A 27,113-nucleotide genomic window follows, 5' to 3' on the forward strand; every position below is an offset into this window, starting at 1 on the left:
TCTAAATCCACCGTTCCAGTGGCATCAAGTCTTGATCATCAATATAATCCTGATTTTCGGGCATCAAAACTATCCTAATCACTACCTTTTTTTGAGTTTTGAAAAACGCAAAAACGACATTCAATCCAGATTAAAGGTCAGAGTACCAAATCCTTATCCCTATTCAGAGGGTCAGAATCTTATTTTTCCGTTTTGTAAACCCAAATTCTAACATTTAAGCCTATCTGACTTGCCCAAATCTGTTCAGATCATTTCAAAATCGGCCAATTTCTCACAATAACGAAGATCAGGGAAATATATAGAGGCTTTTTTTTTTGAGTCATGTTGGGGATGAATCAGAATGAGTTGGGTAACATAGATAATATGTTTAATTTTCATTATATGCTTGTGAGATACTTGTCAATAAAATATTTCCCTTTGTCTATAGATATATAAATATGTTCTTTGAGAAGAACATAACTATGAATCAAGGGGTTTATCATCAGATATAGACAATGAGACTATGGACCATTGAGCAGAATACTTTTTTGTACAGTGCGTTACAATAGCGCCACCATGTGGCCTTATACGATTAACTGACCAACTTTAGTCTTTAGCCTTACAGTCTTCTGAAGACACTGATGATGAGGCCTACTCAAGCGAACCAAAATCATCTTATATTTGAATACACTGTAATCACTCCTGCCGTGTTGGCTGGGGCTGCAGAGCAGAGTATTCCCCCCCCCCCAAAAAAATGACAAGTGACGCTATATCTGCCGTTAACAGTGTTACATTGGACCTCTTCACATTGCTGCTAGTGTTACATAGGACCTTGATATGGCAAGTTTCACCAGTTTGAACAGTAGACTAAACAAAAGAGCTGTTGACACATGGTTTTGAAGGGAGAAAATAACCCCACATAACCGTGGTAGTGTATATAATTGTAATGTTTATTCTCATGTGAGCAATTGGAATACTATATGTCCTGTAGAATATTATAGCGTGTTTTACATTTAAAAAATCTAACATTTTCTTTTAATTATACACTGAACAAAAATATAAAACGCAACATGTAAAATTCTCATCCCATGTTCCATGAGCTGAAATAAAAGATCACTGAAATTTTCCATACGCACAAAAATATTATTTATCGCAAATTTTGTGCACACATTTGTGGGCTAATCCCTGTTAGTGAGCATTTTATCATTTGTCAATATAATCCATCCACCTGACAGGTGTGGCATATCAAGAAGCGTACACAGGTGCACCTTGTGCTGGGGATAACCGGCCACTCTAAAATGTGCAGTTTTGTCACACAATACAATGCTATAGATGTCTCAAGTTTTGAGGGAGCGTGCAATTGGCTTGCTGACTCTGTTGGAATGTTCACCAGAGCTGTAGCCAGAGAATTTAAAGTTAATTTCTCTACCATAAGCCGCCTCCAACGTTGTTTTAGAGGACTTGGCAGTACGTCCAACCGGCCTCACAACCGCAGACCACAGTGTAACCACGCCAGCCCAGGACCTCCACATCCAGCTTCTTCACCTGCGGTATCGTCTGAGACCAGCCACCTGGACAGCTGATGAAACTGTGGGTTTGCACAACCCGAATCATTTCTGCACAAACTGTCAGAAACCATCTCAGGGAAGCTCATCTGCGTGCTCGTCGTCCTCACCAGGGTCTTGACACGAATGCCAAAATCCATCAATTTCGCACACAGCCATTGAAGAGGAGTGGGACAACATTCCAGAGGCCACAGTCAACAGCCTGATCAACTCCATGTGAAGGAGATGTGTCACGCTGCATGAGGCTAAATGGTGGTCACACCAGATACTGACTGGTTTTCTGATCCACCGCCCTTACCTTTTTTTATTTAGGGTACTGTATCTGTGACCAACAGATGCATATCTGTATTCCCAATCATGTGAAATCCATAGATTATGGCCTAATGAATTTATTTAAATTGACGGATCTCCTTGTATGACCTGTAACTCAGTAAAATCTTAGAAATTGTTGCATGTTGCGTTTATATTTTTGTTCAGGGTTGTTTGCAGGCCAAACCGTTCAGACGTTATCATGAGAAGACCGATTTGTTTTGGGATGTCTCTCATGTTCTGACAAACACAGCTGTAGCTCAGCCACTTTCCACCGCAGATGCGGAAGGCCGACATTGGTGGATGTGATGGATTGAGAAGCAACCCAAGTTAAAGAAACGTATATCTCGAGCTTAAACAAATGATGGGGATATATTTATTACGTTACGCACGGGTGCGTCAATAGACTTAAGGATTAACACGCTTAAATTACGAGAGTACACAGTCCTTGTGAGGACTTTCCATGAATGACAGTGGCATGTTGTCCTGGTATGTTGTCCCGGTATAGTTGTCCTGGTATAGTTGTCCGGTGATATTCCATGAATGACGGTTGGTATGTTGTGTCCTAGAAACTGGCATGGGAAAATAAAGAGAAATATATTGTATTATTATCTGTGTAACATTCTTTGTAGAAGAGGACAGAAATACATACTATTCCTTCAACCCCTCAAATAGATCATGAAAAGCTCAGGGCTTCTTTTTTTTTTTTTTAAACAACAAAAAGCATTAAGATAGAAATGTTAAGAGTAACACTGTCAAACAATCTTATTGAAACGGTAATGTGCCGCATTCTATTGATGATGTGACACTTTGGAATAGCTTATTTCTTTTTGTTTTTGTGAGTTTGTTCAGACGCTGCTGGTTATGAGGTTAAATTAAAACACCAAACACAACATAGCCTACTTGTTCCAAAAAGTAAAGAACGTGCCTCTAACAGTCCGTTATGTTCCAAGGCAAGGGGGGGTGGGCGGCTCCAGTTCTCCAGGGTCTGATTGGGGTCACACTTTTTCTCCATCCCTAGCCAACACGGCTGATTGGTCAAATTGCATTCTAAACTGAAGATCATGATTAGGTGATTATTGGAGTCAGGTGTGTTAATAAGCTGGGGCTGGGGGCAAAACACCAATCACAGGCCCTGGAGGACTGGAATTGCCCGACCCTGTTCTAAGGTCTCTCTCTACTACTTCCTGTTTCTGTCCACTAGATGGTATTAATGTTCCAGTCAGATAACCCTCCGTTTAGTTTCTATGGACAGTAGACAAAATTAGATTTACCAAGTGAAAGCCAACTACATCATGTGTAATATTTGCGGTATAGAATAATTTACTGTAAAACCACATAATTTCCCCCGTAAAATCACAGTGCAAAGAAAATGTGAATATTAATTACAGGAACTTTCCTGAAAAATGCATGTTTAAAAATGACTTATTAAAGTACTGTGATTTTTTTTTTACAGTGCACTGTTCCTCATACATGCTTAATTGAGTCTTATGTTGGGATGCAAATAGCACAAAAAACTGTACATACCGGTGAACAGTTCTACAAAGATCGCAGACGTGAACAAGACTAGAATAACATCTCTCATAGATTAAAACAAATTTACATTTCAATAGGAAAAAATAATATCCTTTTAGGTACTTGTTATATGGGGCAAACAGCAATCAGAGTATCACGTTTTTTGTTGTATTTTTTTCATCCCTTATTGTACCAGGTAAATATGACTGAGGCCACGATTATAGGCATTGAGGCTTTTCAAGACAATGTTCAAACATTCACAAAGATCACATTCACGTTAAAATGTTGTAGGCTACGTCGCCTCAATCGGAAATTGCCTTTAATAGATGCAATTCCTAACATAGCCCTACTGTAGTGAACGGTGGGGGCACGGAAGCAATCCCCGGGTCGCTGGCGTAAAATACAAACACCATACGCATCGCGCCAACAGGGTAGACCACTTGGTGGGGATTGTAACGTGCCTCATATAGCGAGGATCACTACACTGCCCCGTCCGAACGGGTAGGTACCAGTGGAGGCTGCTGAGGGGAGGACGGCTCATTATAATGGCTGGAACAGAGCGAATGGAACGGCATCAAATAAATGGAAACCATAGAAACCATGTGTTTGATACCATTCCACTTATTCCGCTCCAGCCATTACCACGAGCCCATCCTCCACAATTTAAGGTGCCACCAACCTCCTGTGGGAGGTATGTTCCGTGCGTCGACTACTCAGCCCCCTCACACGTCCGGGCCGCCATCCCACTTCTGACACCAGTGTAGTGAACAGCGGGGCAGGGAACGAAGCGAACCCGGGGTCGCTGGCGTGAAAAGGCAAACACCCTTCGCATCACACCAATAAGGTTAACCCACTTGGTTGGAATTGTGACGTGGTTCATTTAGCGAGGATCGCTACAATACAAACATTTTAAAATAAATAAACAACTGACTGAAATACAAAAATGAACAGCTCCTTTAAAAATACACAATTGAAACTACACATTAATTAAGCGGTCTCACAAAATAGGGCATAGAGAGCTTTTGGACTGGAAGTGCTTCTCTCATGAACCCATGGAGCCTTAATCTATTATGTACACAAGTGGATAAACACCAGGTAGGACTGCAAAACTAAATAGACATCTTGGAATATGCCACTGTACTGTCTGTTCACAGTAGGCCCTACAGCAGAACAATCAACTATAACCAGGCCTAATTATAAAATAGATAGTCTGGAAAATCAACCTAACACCAGACCAGTGTGCTCAAACCATTACTGACAAATCAAAAATAAAATAAAATGTGATGAACAATCCAACCTCTGTTTGACCTGGTGGTATAGTTTCCGTGCCAGAACAAAACAAGGTCGTGTCGGACAACACCCAAAGATCCACGTTGTCAGTTTCCTCGTGATGTTTAGTCTACGACATATCGACAAACCCACCCTTCAACTCTGACCCACTGAGAGATACACAGGTGAAAACAAAAGCTTCATAGTCACCTCTGAGAAACCAGGGTGGGGAATAACAACATGGCATAGCAAGAAGTAAACAGCTTTTCCATCTGCATCAGTTTCAACACATAGGAAAATGTTCACGACACGGGCCTGGCTGTCATGCCCTCTGCTTGACGGCGTGTGTGTTATAAATCACCTCAACATGACGGCTACTGACCGCAACACATACCTATAAATACGGCACAGCCATGGCTGAACGTTAGCCTACATTCAGAGAGAAGTAACATTAAATAATCTAACAATAATTATTTTATCCATTGCCTAAGGTTACGCTATAACACGACCGTTCTGCTTATTGGACATATGAACCTGAATGCTTGTTTGTATTTTTCTGTATAGAACGAGAACGGGTGCCTTTGGGACCGTACTATCCGGGATCGTTGGGATGTCTCTACTCCATTGCAGTTGACATGGTTAAGTTAATGTGTTAAGTTAATGTGTTAAGGTTGTGGTAGGGACGGCCCGAGGATCACAAATAGCACTGATCACAGCCCGTGTCCCCTGGAGAGGGCAAACGGGTTCGGGAGCCATTATTTGTGACGTAACTAGCTCGCCTACCGGCTGTTTTAACTCAGAAACTGCGGTAGCGGCGGACTGTAAACGTCGGAAGTAAATTACCGACAGTGACCTCCTGGCCAAAACGTGTTGAAGCGGATAGGTCTTTACACCTTTTGTCAACTGAATGAAAGGCGCACATTATTGGTACTAAGAGCGAATACATATTTTCTACTCGAACAATTTCGTTAAAAAAAAATTATAATTAAGGAGGGTGCGCAGGGTTGTATTTTATCGTAGGAGCTAGCTAGATAGAGACAGCAACTCCTTGCCTCGTTTCGGTTAGTTTAGTTAGTTTAGCCTGATATCTGACGTAGCTAGACAACTGCGACAATGGATAAAGCAAAATCAATTATCGGAAAAAAAGATTCAGGATCTTGTCATGCCAACGGACTTCAAAGGGAGTTTCATTCTCAGGCTAACATCGGTGGCTGTAACGCGTACAAATCAAGTGGAAACTGTAGTGGTGCTAGTAGTAATATTGAACACTTCCATCACCTGCAGACCGATCATGTCGAAGCCAATGGGTCATCTCCTGCGAAAAGATGCAGGTTACGAAGAAGAGTTGAGTCGGCGAAGAGAAACAGACCACGTAAGTGACACTGACAATTGTGTTTGCAGGTGTAACTTTTGCATTTAGTCATTTCTGTGTTTACTCATCAAATTACACATTTTATGTTATAGGCAGCTACAATGGAGGGTTTTCAACCCCCTCTACGGGGACCCTCAACCGTAACATGTATTTTACTATTCCACAGCTATCACACCCAGTGGTGTGAAGTACTTAATTAAAATTACTTCAATACTACTTAAAGTTTTTTAGGGTATCTGTACTTTACTATTTATATTTGACAACAAGTACTTTTACTCCACTACATTCCTAAAGAAAAGTATTTACTTTTTATTTCATACAATTTCCCTCACACCCAAAAGTAGTCGTTATATTTTGAATGCTTAGCAGGACAGTAAAATGGTCCAATTCACACACTTATCAAGAGAACATCCCTGGTCATCCCTACTGCCTCTGATCTGGTGGACTCACTAAACACACATGCTTTGTTTGTAAATGGTGTTGGAGTGGGACCCCAGATATCCGTAAATGAAGAAGAAAAAACTAGAAAATGGTGCCGTCTTGTTTGCTTAATATAAGGAATTTGAAATGATTTTTACCTTTTGATACTTAAGTATATTTAAAACCAAATACTTCAAAACTTTTACTCAAGTAAAAGTCACCCAGTAAAATACTACTTGAGTCTTTTACTATAAAGGTCTCTTGACTTTGACTCAAGTATGATGCATGGGTATTTTTCCCACCACAGATCACACCCGATTTTAGTCTGTCAACTAATCACCAAGCACTTGATTACCGGTAGGTTAATCAGGTGAGTTAGTTTAGGGGTTACAACAAACTTGTGATAGGCCTACGTCCGGGGGTCACCGGGTAGAGGTTTGTAAGCCACTGTGCTACATGTCATTTAAAGACGCTGCATTTAAACAAGTTGCATAGCCAGCTATGCGTGGTACCGAACGTCTTGCGTCGTCATTTAAGGGGCCAGGTTGTCGTTCCAGTGAGAGTAGCCAGGGTGTTTTGGTTGATGCTCCTGTGTTGTATACATTCTGCTGTTTATAGATTGTGTCAATTCCTCTGTCTATATTCTGTCAGTTTACTGTTTGTCTTTTGCTGGCAGCATCATTTCAGAGTCAAAATTCAGGTATGTGTAAATGTACTAGGAGAATTAAAAGTGATTCTGATAGCGATCAAAGGGGCTGTGACTACTTTAGGCTGTCAGTAAACCACCCTATTAAACTAGTTTGCTCCTAATATTAACAATGATGTGCTGGATGTGATCTATTATTAGATCAGCCGCGTTGTGGTGTTAGACCCAGCCACGTTATTTTGTCATTCAATAGAAAACAAGTGACTCCTTTTGTTTTTGTATTAGTTGCACCGTGATTGGTGTCCGCTCAGTCAGAAGGTGTGCTGAAATCGCTCCTGATAAGAAGGGTTGGTGTACTTCGGCCAATTAGCGGCTGCCCTTATCTCCGCAAGGCTGGGTGAAAGAGCCAGGGCGCCGCCCCCGAATGTTAAAAAATTCCCTTTTCCCTGGTTTCTGTTAGAAGTTAAAACTTGGCAGACAAAGTCACGATGCAAGACTGTTTTAATTTGCTGTAACAACTGAAACTGGGGGAAACAAAGGATTGTAAAAACACTGATCTTAACTTTGCATACCTGTATTCTTTCGGGGTATTCATAAGTGTGTTTGCATTCACCTGAGCACACCACTATGAAACCGAGAAATGTAACGAAGCCAGGTGAGTTGGTTTACTATTGTTTCCATGACAATGGAATTTGAGCCTCTCGAAACTCGAACATACAGTATGAAAGGAATAAGGTACAGAGTAGATTACAAATGTTGTCACAAGTAGGGCTATTCTGCACTGCCATTATTTAACACTCTCGGGGGTCATTGAGAGACATTCTCTCCAGTATTGTTGAGTTTCTCTCTAGTACAGACCTCCCGGGGTACAAGTTCAGCGGTCCCATTGGTTAAGCCTGCTAGTCGGCATTCCTCAGCTCTAATTGTGTGAGACTGGAGAGAGTAAATAAGTGTTCTCTGTTATGCCCTAGTTGTCGCGCATGTCCTACTCTGGTTTTTAGAGGTACCTCGATGAGCTTTCAGTCAAGTGGACGCTTTCATCGACACCAGCATTGTATCTCTTGGTCCCATAAACTATATTCAGAACCTAATGTTGGTCCCTATCGACTATATTCAGAACCTAATGTTGGTCCCTATCGACTATATTCAGAACCTAATGTTGGTCCCTATCGACTATATTCATCGACTATATTCAGAACCTAATGTTCACATCAGAAGCCAATATTGTTGGATAATAATTAATCTGTTGTCCAACTGTAAATGTTGATCTTTGGTGCCAATTTGATAGGTCTGACCCTGAGATTTTTTTTCACATGCTAATGTTACAATGCATACTTCAAGTTTACTGAAGCCATTTACCATAAACGATATGATTTAAACCACTAACTATGTCTAATGCCATGCAGAATGTAGTCACATAAATGGCATGCATACCAACCGAGCCTATAGATGGACATATCAGTAACACACACTGTACCAAAATGGTGTGATCAATATCAGCATCAATATAGAGAGATTTCAAATTAGGCCTGATTTTAATCTGAAGTGGTGTACTGTATTACACAAGAATATATTGCACATTCAACTTGGCAACACACTCAACATTCTTTCTGAGCTGTCATTTGGATGAGCTCATCTCCTTAACATTTACCATTGATTATTATAGCTATAGGTTATCTACCCAGGGGGGATTGCATGAAGTACTGCATCAGAATTGGGTAAAGCAAACACAGCTCCTATTTGCCTACATCTCAGGTGGTCATGATATGCTGGCATTTAAAACATGTTGTGACTATATCAACAATGGACTAATAAAACAAATACCACATTGTATTTTTTTGAGTGGAATTTTCCCTTAAATACACTGTACATTTTAGTAGCAATTAATTATAGTACCACATCAGTTTATTTGGCAGCCACCAAGCAACTGCAGAACATTTCAATTTAGGCGCCTTTAGAGAAACTTGAGTAGGCAAACCAATAGCCTATCAGGGCTCTCTAACCCTGTTCCTGGAGAGATACCCTCCTGTAGGTTTTTAACTCTAACCCTGTTCCTGGAGAGATACCCTCCTGTAGGTTTTTAACTCCAACCCTGTTCCTGGAGAGAAACCCTCCTGTAGGTTTTTAACTCCAACCCTGTTCCTGGAGAGATACCCTCCTGTAGGTTTTTAACTCCAACCCTGTTCCTGGAGAGAGACCCTCCTGTAGGTTTTAACTCCAACCCTGTTCCTGGAGAGAGACCCTCCTGTAGGTTTTTAACTCCAACCCCAGTTGTAACTAACCTGGTTAAGATTACCCTCCTGCTAGGTTTTTAGACTCCAGACCCTGTTCCTGGAGAGAGACCCTCCTGGAGGTTTCTAACTCCAAGCCCTGTTCCTGGAGAGAGACCCTCCTGTAGGTTTGTTAACTCCAGAGCCAGGGCTGGAGTTCAACTTACAGGAGAGATAGCCCTCCTGGGTCAGGTTTTTAACTCCAACCCTGTTCCTGGAGAGATAGCTCATCCTGGGTCAGGTTTTAACTCCAACCCTGTTCCTGGAGAGATAGCCCTCCTGGGTCAGGTTTTTAACTCCAACCCTGTTCCTGGAGAGATACCCTCCTGTGCCAGGTTTTAACTCCAACCCTGTTCCTGGAGAGACAGCCCTCCTGTAGGTTTTTAACTCCAACCCTGTTCCTGGAGAGATAGCCCTCCTGGGTCAGGTTTTTAACTCCAACCCTGTTCCTGGAGAGATAGCCCTCCTGGGTCAGGTTTTTAACTCCAACCCTGTTCCTGGAGAGCTGGCCCTCCTGTAGGTTTTAACTCCAACCCTGTTCCTGGAGAGAGACCCTCCTGTAGGTTTTTAACTCCAACCCTGTTCCTGGAGATACCCTCCTGTAGGTTTTTAACTCCAACCCTGTTCCTGGAGAGAGACCCTCCTGTAGGTTTTAACTCCAACCCTGTTCCTGGAGAGAGACCCTCCTGTAGGTTTTTAACTCCAACCCTGTTCCTGGAGAGATACCCTCCTGTAGGTTTTTAACTCCAACCCTGTTCCTGGAGAGATACCCTCCTGTAGGTTTTAACTCCAACCCTGTTCCTGGAGAGATTAATTAACATTAACAATGTCTACACTGTGTTTCTGATCAATTTGATGTTATTTTAATGGTCAATTTTTTTTTGCTTTTCTTTCAAAAACAAGGATATTTCTAATGTGACCCCAAACTTTTAAACGGTAGTGTATTTCTAACCAGGAAAAGCCCATTGAGACAGTCTCTTTTTAAGGAAGAGAGACCTGGCCAAGGTGGCGGCGGCAGCAGCGATCAATACAACATTTAAAACGTGCATAACATTACGGTCCAAAGAAGAATAGGTTCTTGTCTCTTGCATTGTAATATCAAGAGGAGATGTGCAGTATGGTAAACTTCAGCAGGGTTGGGCTCCATTTCAATTCAGAAAGTACATTCCAATTCCACATTCCATATTTCTCATTGAAAAGCATTGAAGACAATTTGGAATGTACTTCTTGAATTGAAATGGAATTGACCCCAACCCTGGGCTACAGTGTATACCCATCACTTATCCTGTAGCATTGATAGGGCAAAGAGAAAGAAACTGAAGGGAGTAGGGGAATAGAACATTTTTCAAAACCTCCTGAACTCCAACAGATATTCAGATTATAGTGACACGTCATAACAGGATGTGAACGAGAATCACAGACCAGAATTAGAAGACATTCTGAATAAAGATCACTTACAGATAGATAAATATGTTACCTCTACTGTGACCTGTTTTATTATTTCACATCTCCAGACACACCTCCCCTCTCCACCACACCTCCCCTCTCCCCACACACCTCTCCTCTCCCCACACACCTCCCCTCTCCCCACACACCTCCCCTCTCCCCACACACCTCCCCTCTCCCCACACACCTCCCCTCTCTACACACACACCTCCCCTCTCTACCACACACCTCCCCTCTCTACACACACACCTCCCCTCTCTCCACACACCTCCCCTCTCTACACACACACCTCCTCTCTCCACACACACCTCCCCTCTCCACACACACCTCCCCTCTCCACACACACACCTCCCCTCTCCCACACACACACCTCCCCTCTCCACACACACACACCTCCCCTCTCTACACACACACCTCCCCTCTCACACACACACACCTCCCCTCTCCACACACACCTCCCCTCTCCACACACACCTCCCCTCTCCCCACACACCTCTCCTCTCCCCACACACCTCTCCTCTCCCCACACACCTCCCCTCTCCACACACACACCTCTCCTCTCCCCACACACCTCCCCTCTCCCCACACACCTCCCCTCTCCCCACACACCTCCCTCTCCCCACACACCTCTCCTCTACACACACCTCCCCTCTCCCCACACACCTCCTCCTACACACCACACACCTCTCCTCTCCACACCTCCCCTCTCCACACACACCTCCCCTCTCCACACACACCTCCCCTCTCCCCACACACCTCCCCTCTCCCCACACACCTCCCCCTCTCCCCACACACCTCCCCTCTCCCCACACACCACCCTCTCCCCACACACCTCCCCTCTCCACACACACCTCCCCTCTCTACACACACACCTCCCCTCTCCACACACACACCTCCCCTCTCCACACACACACACCTCCCCTCTCACACACACACACACCTCCCCTCTCCACACACACACCTCCCCTCTCCACACACACACACCTCCCCTCTCCACACACACCTCTCCTCTCCACACACACCTCTCCTCTCCACACACACCTCCCCTCTCCCCACACACCTCCCCTCTCCACACACACCTCCCCTCTCCTCTCCACACACCTCACCTCCCCTCTCCACACACACCTCCCCTCTCCTCTCCACACACCTCACCTCTCCTCTCCCCACACACCTCTCCTCTCCCCACACACCTCTCCTCTCCCCACACACCTCTCCTCTCCCCACACACCTCCCCTCTCCACACACAGACACCTTCTCAACCCCCTTGTGGCTGCAGAGAGCCGGGGGAGGGGAAGGAAAACGGACACCTTTCACCCACATGTCCTGGTCTGTCTGTTCGTCACACTGCCCCTTCATCTGGACACACACACACACACACACACAGCCCCTAAAGCAGGACAGGGCAGGTGCCTCTGGTGGGGTGACTGTCATGTGCCTCTAGCCTTGCTCCCTGATAAAGAATGATTCCACTACCAGGGAGGCAGGTTTGCCTATTGCCCTAGTAATCCTTCAACCTAAGAAAAGGTTGGAACTGCAGACCTTGGTCTCATTTAATCAGTTGGAAGTGAGGGTTATCTTGTTTTAGTTTTATAGTCTTTGCTGTACAGTGTGCTTTATTTTATTTTTTTCAAGGCTCTTTAAAGATGATTAAAAAATATATATATTTATTACTCCCCTGCATGTTTTCGTGGATTCCTATCAGATATGGTTTAAGGACAATTCCATAATAACGGAAATACGCTTTGACAAAAGAAACATTTGATTTCAAAGTTTAACAAACCATACAAGTCTATGCACAAGGACTACTTTCAACAATTTTCACAGAAAAATTTACAAAAAACTAATTTTTGGTGGAAGAACTGTGCCAATGCAATCTTTGGTAACGGACTAATAATCAAATTTCCCTTAGGTTTTTAATGTGACTCTGTTTAAAAATCTCCTCCCAATTAAGATTCACAGACGTCTGCAGAAAGAATGGGCTGTCAGCTATGATATGGCACCTTGAGTTTTGAAAAAATCTCTTTTGGTTATTATAGTACAGTAAGTGAAATTGATTTACACTCAGTAATTGAATTACATCAGGGGTCTCTGATTTGTACTACACAGAAATTGATAAATATGGCTATGATTGTTATTCTCCTCATGTTTCATAGGTTTGGATATCGCAGTGGCGTAGAGTGCAGCGCAGTACTAGGGCTGGGAGATATGGTCAAAATATCATATATGGTATTTTTAAAATTCATGACAGTATTTGATGGTATTTTATGTTTTTGATAAATAAAAGTTCTACATTTGCTTTATGGGTAGTGTTTTCACCCTAGGGTGGCAACACATATATTCATATATATTTCAATGGGTCTTTCTCCATTCGGATTGTTTTATACTGTCAGAGCAGCTCACAGATCACTGCACCTGTACATAGCCCATCTATAAATAGCCCAAACAACTACCTCTTCCCCTACTGTATTATTTATATAGCTCCTTTGCATCCCAGTATTTCTACTTTGCACACTCATCTACTGTCAAATCTACCTACCATTCCAGTGTTTTACTTGCTATATTGTATTTACTTCGCCACCATGGCCTATTTATTGCCTTTACCTCCCTTCTCACCTCATTTGCTCACATTGTATATAGACTTATTTTTCTACTGTATTATTGACTGTATGTTTGTTTTACTCCATGTGTAACTCTGTGTTGTTGTATGTGTCGAACTGCTTTGCTTTATCTTGGCCAGGTCGCAGTTGTAAATGAGAACTTGTTCTCAACTTGCCTACCTGGTTAAATAAAGGCGAAATTTAAAAAATACTGTTCAATTCAACTTCAACCTAAAATATTTTCCTGCATTTCCATCAATGTCTGCAATTCCGGCACTCCTTTGTGTATCGAAATACTTGGCCTTATTTTTAACCAAATGGTGCAATTGTGATTTAGATCAAAACACTTAGGTGAACTTTTGGAATCATGGAAATGGAATGTTTATTATAATTCTATAGTTAGAATATAAATAATAGTGGGCACTTTGAATACAGTGTTTGACATAACAACAAATTAAAATGCCACGGACGAGTTATTGCGACAGGGTAGGAACCAAAGTGACGTTCAGTGTTTCTTAGGAGACCCTATAATCTTTGGCTACATTAAATCTTTGTTGATATAGCCAACATATTCATGCTTCGCCTATAACTCTTTGATTTAGAAGATACTGTTGCACAAACAACATGCTGATTTAAGCCTGCACCAGTACTGGGATCAGGCTGTATTAGCTAGCTCAGTATTTTTATTAGCTAGCCAGCTAACTAGTGATTAGCATTAGTGGCTAACACGATTTAGCTTAATTAACTTGCTAAGAAAATACAAACTAGGTGTTTGCAGATGTAAGAAACACAAACTAATATTGCAATTATATTACGCTTGTGGATTGATATTAAGATCAAAGTGTTAACATCGTTGTCATCAACATTGTTGCATGTGCTGCGTTGACCATGCAGACAGAACGAAAGTGTCTCGTTGTCAAGCAACAACAAATGCGCTCCTTGAGTGACGGGGGGTGGGACTAGGTCTGTGTGGAAAGCGGCATGGAGAGAGAGGGGAGAGGGATGACACAAGTAGCGGAGTAAACTATAAAAATGGACGTTACACACAGCGCTACACAATTTGAACAAACCAAATATTAAAATAACGTTATAGAAGGTAAAGTAAAAACCCAAACCGGTCCGTGCATAAATACCGGTGTGTGTGTATATATAGTAAAATATGGTATACCGCCCTATGCAGTATAATAGAGTATAGTTTAGTGCAGTACCGTATAGTTTAGTAGAGTACAGTGCAATATACTGCACCCTCTACTGTGCTCCACTCACTGTACTATGCTATCCAAACTTGTAAAACATACAGTACCAGTCAAAAGTTTGGACACACCTACTCATTCTGGGATTTTTCTTTATTTTTTACTATTTTCTAAATTGTAGAATAATAGTGAAGACATCAAAACTATGAAATGACACCTATGGAATCATGTAGACCACTGCGCCACTTGGGAGGCAGCATCAAGTCTTCTTGGGTATGAAGCTACAAGCTTGGCACAGCTGTATTTGGGGAGTTTCTCCCATTCTTCTCTGCAGATCCTCTTAAGCTCTGTCGGGTTGGATGGGAAGTGTCGCTGCACAGCTATTTTCAGGTCTCTCCAGAGATGTTCGATCGGGTTCAAGTCCGGCTTCTGGCTCGGCCACTCAAGGACATTCAGAGACTTGTCCCCGAAGCCACTCCTGCGTTGTCTTGGCTGTGTGCTTAGGGTCGTTGTCCTGTTGGAAGGAATACTTATGTAAATAAGATTTCTTCAGTTTTTAGTTTTTAATACATTTGCAAACATTTCTACAAACCAGTTTTTGCTTTGTCATTATGGGGCATTGTGTGTAGATTGACGAGGAAAATGTTTTATTTATTCCGTTTTAGAATAACGTTTCAACGTAACAAAAATGTGTAAAAAGTCAAGGGGTCTGAAATACATTCCTAAGGCACTGTAGGCTTAACGCCAGTCATGTTTTGACAAATATAAAGTAGAATAATGGTTGGGTTTCGGAGAATAATTATTCATATCTAAAGGCTTGATTCTGTCGGCATACTTGATTCTGTCGGAATAGTTGATTCTGTCGGCATACTTGAGGCTTGATTCTGTCGGCATACTTGAGGCTTGATTCTGTCGGCATACTTGAGGCACTGTTCGTTCTGATAGGAGAGAGAGGTCACTGCAACATCACCCACCTTGCAATCTGAGCAGAGGCAGTCAACATTTTTAAAATACATTACATGAACAAAAGAATGTGGACAACTGCTCGTCCAACATCTCATTCCAAAATGATGAGCATTAATATGGAGTTGGTCCCGCACTTTGCTGCTATAACAGCCTCCACTCTTCTGGGAAGGCTTTCCACTAGATGTTGGAACATTGCTGAGAGGACTTGCTTCCTTTCAGCCACAAGAGCATTAGTGAGGTCTGGGCACTGATGTTGGGCGATTATGCCTGGCTCGCAGTCGGTGTTCCAATTCATCCCAAAGGTGTTCGGTGGGGTTAAGGTCAGGGCTCTGTGCAGGCCAGTCAAGTTCTTTCACACTTACAGTTGCGTGGGACAGCTCTAGCAGGGCAGAAATTTGACGAACTGACTTGTTGGAAAGGTGGTATCCTATGACGGTGCTACATTGAAAGCAGTGGTGGAAATCCCTTCCGGCCAAACCCTCCCCGTAACCCGGACGACGCTGAAACATCTGCGCTTATAGCCTACTGCCTCGTGCACATTGCTGCGCTTACAATGTGAAGAAATAGCCCAATAATTTATCAACATTTTAAGCTAAACGTTCTGATCTGTTGCATCATTTGCTTTTTAAAAGTGTTTTTTTGACGTGCAGTGGTTGTATTAATTTGGGATCTATCGCTTCCCACAACTGTACCAGAGTATGTTTGGAATTTTCCTTTCTCGTCACAGGAGGAGGACAATCTGACCAATAGAATAGGTAAACTTTTGTAGTATGGCGGATAGTAGATTCATAGGCTAGTGCTTTTGCTGTTCGTTAGGACTACTCATCTTGTTGGCTGACGAAAAGTAAATGTGGACAGTTCATATTCGGAATTCGATAAGGAGGCGCATGGTTGCATTCCCGATGTCTGTCTTCACTTGTAGACTACTTTGGAGCTGCGATACCTGTGAGAAGGATCTGATCACGTGACAGGCATTGGCTAATAAGAAATTAGATATCTGAGCAAGCCATGTGAGCTGGGAGAAGGGAATTCTCAAGGGCACAACAGACACTTTGGTTGCAAAAGGCATGGATTTCTTTTTTAGGGGGTATTAAGAATACTATTGCTGTCTTAAATGCAACCTTGCTTTCCAACTGCATGAACGGGGCGGTAGGTAGCCTAGTGGTTAGAGTGGAGGGGCGGTAGGTAGCCTAGTGGTTAAAGTGGAGGGGCGGTAGGTAGCCTAGTGGTTAGAGCGTTGGACTAATAACCGAAAGGTTGCTGGATCGAATCCCCGAGCTGACAAGGTAAAAATCCGTTGTTCTGCCCCTGAACAAGGTAGTTAACCCACTGTTCCCAGGTAGACCATCATTGTAAATAAGAATTTGTTCTTAACTGACTTGCCTAGTTAAATAAAGGTTACATTTAATAAAATAAAAAAATGTAATTGAACAATTAAATGCATGAGGCAGACTGATTGGTTCTGATGACAGGGATACGGCAGCGAAATGACAGGCAAACGACACAGTAACCATGCGATAATAACACCTTCAATGCTAATGTATTTCTTGTTTTGCCTTGACAGCCTTCCCCTGGTTCGGGATGGACATCGGCGGTACTCTGGTGAAGCTGGTCTACTTCGAGCCTAAGGACATCACGGCGGAGGAGGAACAGGAAGAAGTGGAAAACTTGAAGAGCATCCGCCGCTACCTGACCTCCAACACGGCGTACGGGAAGACAGGTGTCCGAGACGTCCACCTGGAACTGAAGAACCTGACCATGTGTGGCCGGACGGGCAACCTGCACTTCATCCGCTTCCCAACGCAGGCCATGCACCGCTTCATCCAGATGGGCAGCGACAAGAACTTCTCCAGCCTTCACACCACGCTCTGCGCCACTGGCGGAGGGGCCTACAAGTTCGAGAACGACTTCAGAACGGTGAGTGAGAGAATGAGACAACGGGTGACCTGACAACCTTGCAGCCTCATTTCTACCAGCATGTCACATGTACAACCAGAGGGGGAAAAAACCTCTAGACCACCTTTAGTCCACACACAGAGACGCGTACGAAGCTCTCCCTCGCCCTCCATTTGGCAAATCTGACCATAAGTCTGTAATAGCTACTTGTTTCAAGCAGACCACCATAGTCCCTGTTCCCAAGAAAGCGAAGGTAACCTGCCTAAATGACTACCGTCCCGTAGCACTCACGTCTGTAGCCATGAAGTTCTTTGAAAGGCTGGTAATGGCTCACATCAACACCATTATCCCAGAAACCCTAGACCCACTCCAATTCGCATAATGCCCCAACAGATCCACAGATGACGCAATCTCTCAATTGCACTCCACACTGCCCTTTCCCACCTGGACAAAAGGAACACCTATGTGAGAATGCTGTTCATTGACTACAGCTCAGTGTTCAACACCATAGTGCCCACAAAGCTCATCACTAAGCTAAGGACCCTGGGACTAAACACCTTGATTTGATTCCAGTCAAGGAAAGGTGTTCTGTGTAATATATAATATATATATATATAATGTCTTTTCTCTGGACTTGTTGAGGTCGATGCGTTACTGTACCAGTGCTGCGAAGACCAGCTGTGCTGTCAGGCACTTGTTTGTGGTGCTGGCCGGCTGGGCCTCTCTGTTCTCTGACCGCAGACCTGATGTTGTTTACATAGTCACCTGCTCCCTCAACTCCGACTGAGGTTTTGCTCCATGCTTTGATTTGCCTCACACCCACCTCTCTCCTCCTCCTCCCCCTCTACAGATGGCTGATTTAGAGCTGTTGAAGCTGGATGAGCTTGACTGTCTGATTCATGGCCTGCTCTACGTGGACTCCGTGAGCTTCAACGGCCACCCTGAGTGCTTCTACTTTGAGAACCCGTCAGACACCCAGAACAGCGTGAAGACACCGTGCAGTCTGGCCGACCCGTTCCCTATGCTGCTGGTCAACATTGGATCTGGGGTTAGCATCCTGGCTGTGTACTCCAAAGACAACTACAAACGGGTCACCGGCACCAGGTACAGGACACAGTGGACAGGGATTCACTTTTTTAAATATATTTTTTTAAGCTTGCAAGGTCTGCATTTTATAATTTATGGAAGTGTTTAAAATCTGAAATGTTTCAGGACAGTGCTGTTCACCAATGCCAATTCAAATCCATTTGTTGTATTGGTTTTATATACAGTATCTACATGCTTTGACAACAGTTCAAAGTCATTTTTACTGTTCGTCAATGGACTGGGTTTTCCCAGGTCAATGACCTAAGTGAGAGTTGTTTTCTAGCATGTGGAGAGTCATTGTACAGAAAGGAACTGTCATCTTCAAAAAGCCCCAGATTTGTAGTTTTCCTCATTTAAAAAGAGAGAGAATCATCATACCATGTAATGTCAACAGAGATTACAGAGAAAAACAATCATTTACAACTCTATTCTTTACTACGAAGAGACAGAATCATTAGATCATTTGTTTTGGTACTGTCCATATGTAGTTTGTTTTAGGTTGCAGGTTCAGGAATGGCTGAATAATTGAAACATTTACCTGGAGCTAACTCTGCAAATAGCACTGCTGGGTGATTTTAAAAAGTCATAGTCAATCAATCAATAGTAGATACTGTCTGTCTGCTCGTTGCACAGGGACAGTCTATATTTACCATGTTCCCTAGACAGTAGATACTGTCTGTCTGCCCGTTGCACAGGGACAGTCTATATTTACCATGTTCCCTAGACAGTAGATACTGTCTGCCTGCTCGTTGCACAGGGACAGTCTATATGTACCATGTTCCCTAGACAGTAGATACTGTCTGTCTGCTCTTTGCACAGGGACAGTCTATATGTACCATGTTCCCTGGACAGTAGATACTGTCTGTCTGCTCTTTGCACAGGGACAGTCTATATTTACCATGTTCCCTGGACAGTAGATACTGTCTGTCTGCTCGTTGCACAGGGACAGTCTATATGTACCATGTTCCCTGGACAGTAGATACTGTCTGTCTGCTCTTTGCACAGGGACAGTCTATATTTACCATGTTCCCTGGACAGTAGATACTGTCTGTCTGCTCGTTGCACAGGGACAGTCTATATTTACCATGTTCCCTGGACAGTAGATACTGTCTGCCTGCTCGTTGCACAGGGACAGTCTATATTTACCATGTACCCTGGACAGTAGATACTGTCTGCCTGCTCGTTGCACAGGGACAGTCTATATTTACCATGTTCCCTAGACGGTAGATACTGTCTGTCTGCTCTTTGCACAGGGACAGTCTATATTTACCATGTTCCCTGGACAGTAGATACTGTCTGTCTGCTCATTGCACAGGGACAGTCTATATTTACATCAGTTCAACCTTGGAACATCTCTACATAGAAAATGTCACAGGGATGAAACTGAAATGTTGCTGGTATTTGTCATTTTTAAGCTTTCCGTTAACCAAGTTATCCTTAAACCAACCTAAGCCTGACTTAACCACGGCCAAGTTATCCTTCTTTTAAAGAGTTAAGTCAGGCTTAGGTTGGTTTAAGGATTACTTGGTCATGGTTAAGTGAGGCTTAGGTTGGTTTAAAGATTACTTGGTCATGGTTAAGTCAGGCTTAGGTTGGTTTAAGGATTACTTGGTCATGGTTAAGTCGGGGTTAGGTTGGTTAATTAAAGGATAACTTGACCAGGGTTAACTTGACCAGGGTTAACTTGACCAGGGTTAACTTGACCAGGGTTAACTTGACCAGGGTTAACTTGACCAGGGTTAACTTGACCAGGGTTAACTTGACCAGGGTTAACTTGACCAGGGTTAACTTGACCAGGGTTAACTTGACCAGGGTTAACTTGACCAGGATTAACTTGACCAGGGTTAAGTCAGGGTTGGGTTGGCAAAAGGATCTGTTGTGGAAAAAGAACATAATTGTCATGACTCAAGTGAAAGCCACAGAATAAAATTCTACTTGAGTAAAAGTCTAAAAGTATTTGGTTTTAAATATACTTAAGTATCAAAAGTATAAATCATTTCAAATTCCTTATATTAGACAAACCAGACGGCGCCATTTTTATTTTTAAATGTACGGATATCTAGGGTCACACTCCAACACATAATTTACAAATGAAGCGTTGGGTTTAGTGAGTCCTCCAGATCAGAGGCAGTAGGGAAGAGCAGGGATGTTCTCTTGATAAGTGTGTGAATTTGACCATTGTCTTGTCCTGCTAAGCATTCACAATGTAAGTACTTTGGGTGTCAGGGAAAATGTAAGGAATAAAAAGTACATTATTTTCTTTAGGAATGTAGTGGAGTAAAAGTACACGTTGTCAAAAAATATAAATAGTCCAAGTACAGATACCCTAAAAAAAACTACTTAAGTAGTACTTTTTAAAGTATTTTTACTTAAGTATTTACACCACTGAAAAGGATAACTTGGCTGTGGTTAAGTCAGGGTTAAATGACAGTTCCTTGGCCTTGTGACAGTTCCTGAGGGTTTTGGGTCAGCTTACAAGTTCCACTGTGACCTGTTCTGCCTACCCCCACAAGCACTCTCTGTCTCAGGCTGAGAGGGGACTCCTTTTTAGGCCACTGCTGTATGTTCATTCAGAACCACTTTCCATGACCCTTCCCCAGCACGAGGGGGCGAAACCGTAACTTGAAGCATGCACGTGTGTAACTAAAAAATGTCAAACATTTTACGATTTGATGTCAATGTGCCCACTGATCCCTTCTCTGTGTCCTCCTCTCAGTCTTGGTGGGGGTACGTTCCTGGGCCTGTGCTGCCTGCTGACTGGCTGTGAGACTTTTGAAGAGGCTCTGGATATGGCTAGCAGAGGCGACAGCAGCAATGTGGACAAGCTGGTGAGGGATATCTACGGAGGAGACTATGAACGCTTCAGCCTCCAAGGATCTGCTGTGGCCTCCAGGTGAAGGAGGGACCACTCAGTACTGGGACATTATACTGGATATGTGTTTATATATGTTCCATTATATCAACCATGATAATATATACACTGAACAAAAATATATAAATGCAACCTGCAACAATTTGAAATATTGAAGGAAATCAGTTAAATGCCAAGAGTGTGCAAAGCTGTCATCAAGGTAAAGGGTGGCTACTTTAAAGAATCTAAAATATATACTTATTTTGATTTGTTTAACACTTTTGTTTGGTTACTACATGATTACATATGTGTTATTTCATAGTTTCAATGTCTTTACTACCATTCTACAATGTAGAAAATAGTAAAAAATAAAGAGAAACCCTGGAATGAGTAGGTGTGTCAACTTTTGACTGGTACTGTATGCATGTACAGTTGAAGTCGGAAGTTTACATACACTTAGGTTGGAGTCATTAACACTCGTTTTTCAACCACTCCACAAATTTCTTGTTAACAAACTATAGTTTTGGCAAGTCGGTTAGGACATCTACTTTGTGTATGACAAGTAATTTTTACAACAATTGTTAACAGACTTATAATTCACTGTATCACAATTCCAGTGGGTCAGAAGTTTACATACACTAAGTTGACTGTGCCTTTAAACAGCAAGGAAAATTCCAGAAAATGATGTCATGGCTTTAGAAGCTTCTGATAGGCTAACATAATTTGAGTCAATTGGAGGTGTACCTGTGGATGTATTTCAATGCATACCTTCAAACTCAGTGCCTCTTTGCTTGACATCATGGGGAAATCAGCCAAGACCAGATAAAATAAATTGTAGACCTCCACAAGTCTGGTTCATCCTTGGGAGCAATTTCCAAATGCATGAAGGTACCACGTTCATCTTTACAAACAATAGTACGCAAGTATAAACACCATGGGACCACGCAGCCTTCATACCGCTCAGGAAGGAGACGCATTCTGTCTCCTAGAGATGAACGTACTATTGTACGTATGCTAGAGGAAACGGGTACAAAAGTATCTATATCCACAGTAAAACGAGTCCTCTGGTCTGATGAAACAAAAATAGAACTCTTTGGCCATAATGACCATCGTTATGTTTGGAGGAAAAAGGGGGAGACTTGCAAGCCGAAGAACACCATCCCAACTGTGAAGCATGGGGTAGCATCATGTTGTCTGGGTGCTTTGCTGCAGGAGGGACTAGTGCACTTCACAAAATAGATGGCATCATGAGGCAGGAAAAGTATGTGGATATATTGAAGCAACATCTCAAGACATCAGTCAGGAAGTTAAAGCTTGGTCGCAAATGGACAATGACCCCAAGTATACTTCCAAAGTTGTGGCAAAATGGCTTAAGGACAACAAAGTCGAGGTATTGGAGTGGCCATCACAAAGCCCTGACCTCAATCGCATAGAAAATGTGTGTGCAGAACTGAAAAAGTGTATGCGAGCAAGGAGGCCTACAAACCTGTCTCAGTTACACCAGCTCTGTCAGGAGGAATGAGCCAAAATTCATCCAACATATTGTGGGAAGCTTGTGGAAGGCTACCCGAAACATTTGACCCAAGTTAAACAATTTAAAGGCAATGCTACCAAATACTAAATGAGTGTATGTAAACTTCTGACCCACTGGGAATGTGATGAAAGAAATAAAAGCTGAAATAAATCATTCTCTCTACTATTATTCTGACATTTCACATTCTTAAAATAAAGTGGTGATCCTAACTGACCTAAGACAGGGAATTCTTACTAGGATTAAATGTCAGAAATTGTTAACTGAGTTTTTAAATGTATTTGGCTAAGGTGTATGTAAACTTCTGACTTCAAATGTATGTGTATATATACACATACACATATATGTATGTGTGTGTGTGTGTGTGTGTGTGTGTGTGTATTTAACCATAAATGTAATTGTTATGGTAGTTAATGAACTGTAAAAGCACACGGATATAAGCTACAACTACACAGTACAAGGTGCAATGTAGGTTAAGTAACAGTGTCTTTGTCCCAGAAGTGATCTTTATCACTGGTCTTGAGTTACGATGTTCAATTCTCTTTTGTAATTCTTAACAAAACTCTCTTTTTGTTATTGTTTTTCAATTAAAGAAGAATTTTGTTGATTCCTAATAGAAGTTCCTGTGATTCTTATGTTATGCTTTTGTTCTTTTAAAACACAGCTTTGGCCACATGATGAGCAAGCAGAAACGAGACTCCATCAGCAAAGAGGACCTGGCGCGGGCGATGCTGGTCACCATCACCAATAACATAGGTTCCATCGCACGCATGTGTGCCGTCAACGAGGTAACCGCACAAACATTCTCCCTGCAGTTCGCATCATATTAATATTCATTCACTCTGTTTTCAGGAGAAGTCGTTGTCTAAAGGGCTTATTTGTATTTACACTTTTTTTTTTTAACATCTGAGTCATTTTAGTCAGTTATCCAGAGTGACTTAGTCAGTGTATTCATCTTAAGGTAGTGTAACCGGTGTGAAATGGCTAGCTCGTTAGCGGTGCGCGCTAGTAGCGTTTCAATCGATGACGTCACTCACTCCGAGACCTTGAAGTAAGTTGTTTCCCTTGCTCTGTAAGAGCTGTGCGGGTTTTGTTGAGCGATAGATAACGATGCTTCGCGGGAGGCAGTTGATGACGTGTTCAGGTGGTCCCTGGTTCGAGCCCAGGTTGACGGCAAGGAGGGGAACGGAAGCAATACTGTTTCAGTAGCTAGGTGAGACGACCACATTTCACTCTTTTTTGGGTGGTTTTCTGTTTTGCTTTCAGCTTCTTTACAGTGTTTCCTTGTGGCGTGGTGATCAAGCAGCATTGTACAGGGCTTTCAAAGCGCACAGAACTTCATCTCCGCCACCATCTGGCCCGTAGACCTTTTCCAAAAGCCTGAACTACAGTATAGAATACTTTATTGCCAAGCAACAATGTTTTAGTGTCCGGGATCTCTCTCTAATAGTGATAGTTCTGACAAAAGGCCAAGAGGCCGACACATAAGCGTGAATAAAATAAGTGATACTAGCAAAGAGCAGTGTGCAGGTTTCTCTTTTATTTGACGTTCCCACACACCTGCTACAAGATCACTCAGATGTGGGGCTGCTTTTTAAAAATGTTTGTGTCAGTGATAGTACAGACAGGACAATAAGTGCAAGGCAGTTCAGTTCAACGGCGACACAACAGTACAGATACTGTACCAGCTGACTTCTCAGCTCTGGCCTTGTACACTGATAACAGGGGAAGTACAGCAGACTTTTAGCTCCACTTTGTGGTAATCATGAGTACTTATTTATTAGGATCCCCATTGGCTGTTGGTATTTTATTAGGATCCCCATTGGCTGTTGGTATTTCATTAGGATCCCCATTGGCTGTTGGTATTTTATTAGGATCCCCATTGGCTGTTGGGATTTCATTAGGATCCCCATTGGCTGTTGGGATTTTATTAGGATCCCCATTGGCTGTTGGGATTTTATTAGGATCCCCATTGGCTGTTGGGATTTTATTAGGATCCCCATTGGCTGTTGGGATTTTATTAGGATCCCCATTGGCTGTTGGGATTTTATTAGGATCCCCATTGGCTGTTGGGATTTCATTAGGATCCCCATTGGCTGTTGGGATTTCATTAGGATCCCCATTGGCTGTTGGGATTTTATTAGGATCCCCATTGGCTGTTGGGATTTTATTAGGATCCCCATTGGCTGTTGGGATTTTATTAGGATCCCCATTGGCTGTTGGGATTTTATTAGGATCCCCATTGGCTGTTGGGATTTTATTAGGATCCCCATTGGCTGTTGGGATTTTATTAGGATCCCCATTGGCTGTTGGGATTTTATTAGGATCCCCATTGGCTGTTGGGATTTTATTAGGATCCCCATTGGCTGTTGGGGTTTTATTAGGATCCCCATTGGCTGTTGGGGTTTTATTAGGATCCCCATTGGCTGTTGGGGTTTTATTAGGATCCCCATTGGCTGTTGGGGTTTTATTAGGATCCCCATTGGCTGTTGGTGCTTTATTAGGATCCCCATTGGCTGTTGGTACTTTATTAGGATCCCCATTGGCTGTTTGTTTTTTCATAGGATCCCCATTGGCTGTTACAAAAGCAGCAGCTACTCTTCAAGTCCACACAACATGAAACATGACATAATACAGAACACTAATAGACAACAACAGCAAGGACAGAACTACATAAATAAAAATGTTTCTGGAGTTCTGTTATAAACTGTGTATTGACTGTCTCTGTATGTTTTGGATACATGACATGTTTTGCATTGAAATGATGCCACTACACTGACATTTTCACTTTCAGAAAATCGAGAGAGTTGTGTTTGTTGGGAATTTCTTACGGATCAACACCGTGTCTACCAAGCTGCTGGCCTACGCCATGGACTTCTGGTCCAAGGGACAACTGAAGGCCTTGTTCTTAGAACACGAGGTACAACACTTGAGTTGGAAGATTTAGATTCTGTCAGACTGAATGTAAACAAAGTTGTCAACTCTACCCCCGTAGCTCCCAGATGTCATAATCATAATTTGAGTAATAATGCTATATTTACCACGTTGTATGTTTTCTGTAGGGATATTTTGGCGCGGTTGGGGCATTCCTGGAGCTGTTGAAGTCGTCTGAGGAGCCATGATGACGTGCCCATATCATCCCTCAAGAAGCTGCCGACAAGCCCATACAGGAAACTGGAAAAAGCCATTTTAATAGTTTAACTCTAAATATCTTTTTAACTCTCTTCCCTAAAATCCCCTCGAATAGAGGTTTTAATAAAGCTAATGTAATGTCTCATGTCATGAACCCTGCCTGGGTGGCAGGTAAGTGCTAAGGGTCACAGAGACGGTGTTAGTTCTTGGTACTGTGTGTAAATATCTATTTTCGTAGTTCTAGAGTGCACTAAAGCCAAAACCTGCTGAGATTTCACCTGTGTGACAGGAGTCTGCAGTCTTCGGTATAGAGGAAAGGGAGTTTCTCTCAACATATGAATATTGCCTGGTCTGCTGCTGTTGTTCTGTCCATCTTTGTGAAAAAGGGGGAAAGGGGTTTAGTTCCATTTGTATCAAATGAAGGGACCAAAGAGGCTGATTCATCATAATTGACTGTCCCTTGTAATTCAGCGTGTCACAACGAGGGTCCACTGTCCTCTGTCGCTTGTGGCACATTTCATCATTTTCATTCATCATGGTTAACAGATATGGGGTGTTATAAACCCTTGGTTCACCAGCCTCCTCAAACTCTCTAGTCTCTTTTAGTGATGAAGTTCTGTAGTCTTTAGTCTCTTTTAGTGATGAAGTTCTGTTGGTACGTCTGTCAGGTTAAGATATATGATCTTAACCTGACAGATCTACGATCTTGATACTTTGGTTATTTTGAGATGCTCCACGTCCAGTACAAGTGTCCACTTCTGTTTGTTTCACACCTGCCTATCTCACTAAGAATGTGTGCCCTATCTTCTCCAAACCTCGGACCATGACGACACCCACTCTACAGCCAGTGGTGATGTAGCATCGCCTAGTGTTTGAATTGCCTAGTAAGGACTGTTTTGTGGTGTTTTATCTAACGTAGTTGTAATAAAGGTACATAACTACTGGCAGCAGTTAGTCTACATAGTGATTTTTTTTTTAAGTATTTTATCTTTTAATTGATCCAGACTAGTACATGCATGCATGCAAATGTGAACAGGGGATGCTTGCAATAACTCTGAGCCAAAAACAAC

At 42.6% G+C, this 27,113-nt stretch overlaps 1 protein-coding gene and 1 long non-coding RNA gene across 3 annotated transcripts; one reads left to right on the forward strand and one right to left on the reverse strand.

The window, feature by feature from the left end:
* The first annotated feature begins 5,069 nt into the window (after positions 1–5,069).
* Positions 5,070–26,993, forward strand: LOC139580311 (pantothenate kinase 1-like). 2 transcript variants are annotated; one of them, XM_071408855.1, is made up of 7 exons: positions 5,070–6,009; positions 17,112–17,464; positions 18,294–18,547; positions 21,246–21,422; positions 23,576–23,699; positions 25,706–25,831; positions 25,974–26,993. In XM_071408855.1, exons 1-7 carry the CDS (start codon positions 5,751–5,753, stop codon positions 26,031–26,033), a joined length of 1,353 nt encoding a protein of 450 aa, XP_071264956.1. In that variant the 5' UTR covers positions 5,070–5,750; the 3' UTR covers positions 26,034–26,993. The 2 variants fall into 2 exon arrangements, with proteins under 2 accessions (XP_071264956.1, XP_071264957.1); XM_071408856.1 differs by lacking the exon at positions 5,070–6,009 and adding an exon at positions 7,600–7,730.
* On the reverse strand, positions 14,716–26,430 carry LOC139580312 (uncharacterized). Its single transcript, XR_011676019.1, has 3 exons — positions 26,322–26,430; positions 25,953–26,085; positions 14,716–15,095 (listed from the first exon to the last, which is right to left on the reverse strand). It is a non-coding gene; the product is annotated as an uncharacterized lncRNA (long non-coding RNA).
* Positions 26,994–27,113: the final 120 nt, after the last annotated feature.

The sequence above is a fragment of the Salvelinus alpinus genome, chromosome 7 (genome assembly GCF_045679555.1).
Source record: "Salvelinus alpinus chromosome 7, SLU_Salpinus.1, whole genome shotgun sequence".
Lineage (NCBI taxonomy): Eukaryota > Metazoa > Chordata > Actinopteri > Salmoniformes > Salmonidae > Salvelinus > Salvelinus alpinus.

What these genes read in the sequence shown, in the direction of transcription:
- LOC139580311 (XM_071408855.1), top strand. Translation starts at nt 5,751, where the DNA reads ATGGATAAAGCAAAATCAATTATCGGAAAAAAAGATTCAGGATCTTGT. An exon ending in AAACGGGTCACCGGCACCAG is followed by an intron (nt 18,548 to 21,245) that starts GTACAGGACACA and finishes TCCTCCTCTCAG; the next exon opens with TCTTGGTGGGGGTACGTTCC. An exon ending in GCATGTGTGCCGTCAACGAG is followed by an intron (nt 23,700 to 25,705) that starts GTAACCGCACAA and finishes TTTCACTTTCAG; the next exon opens with AAAATCGAGAGAGTTGTGTT.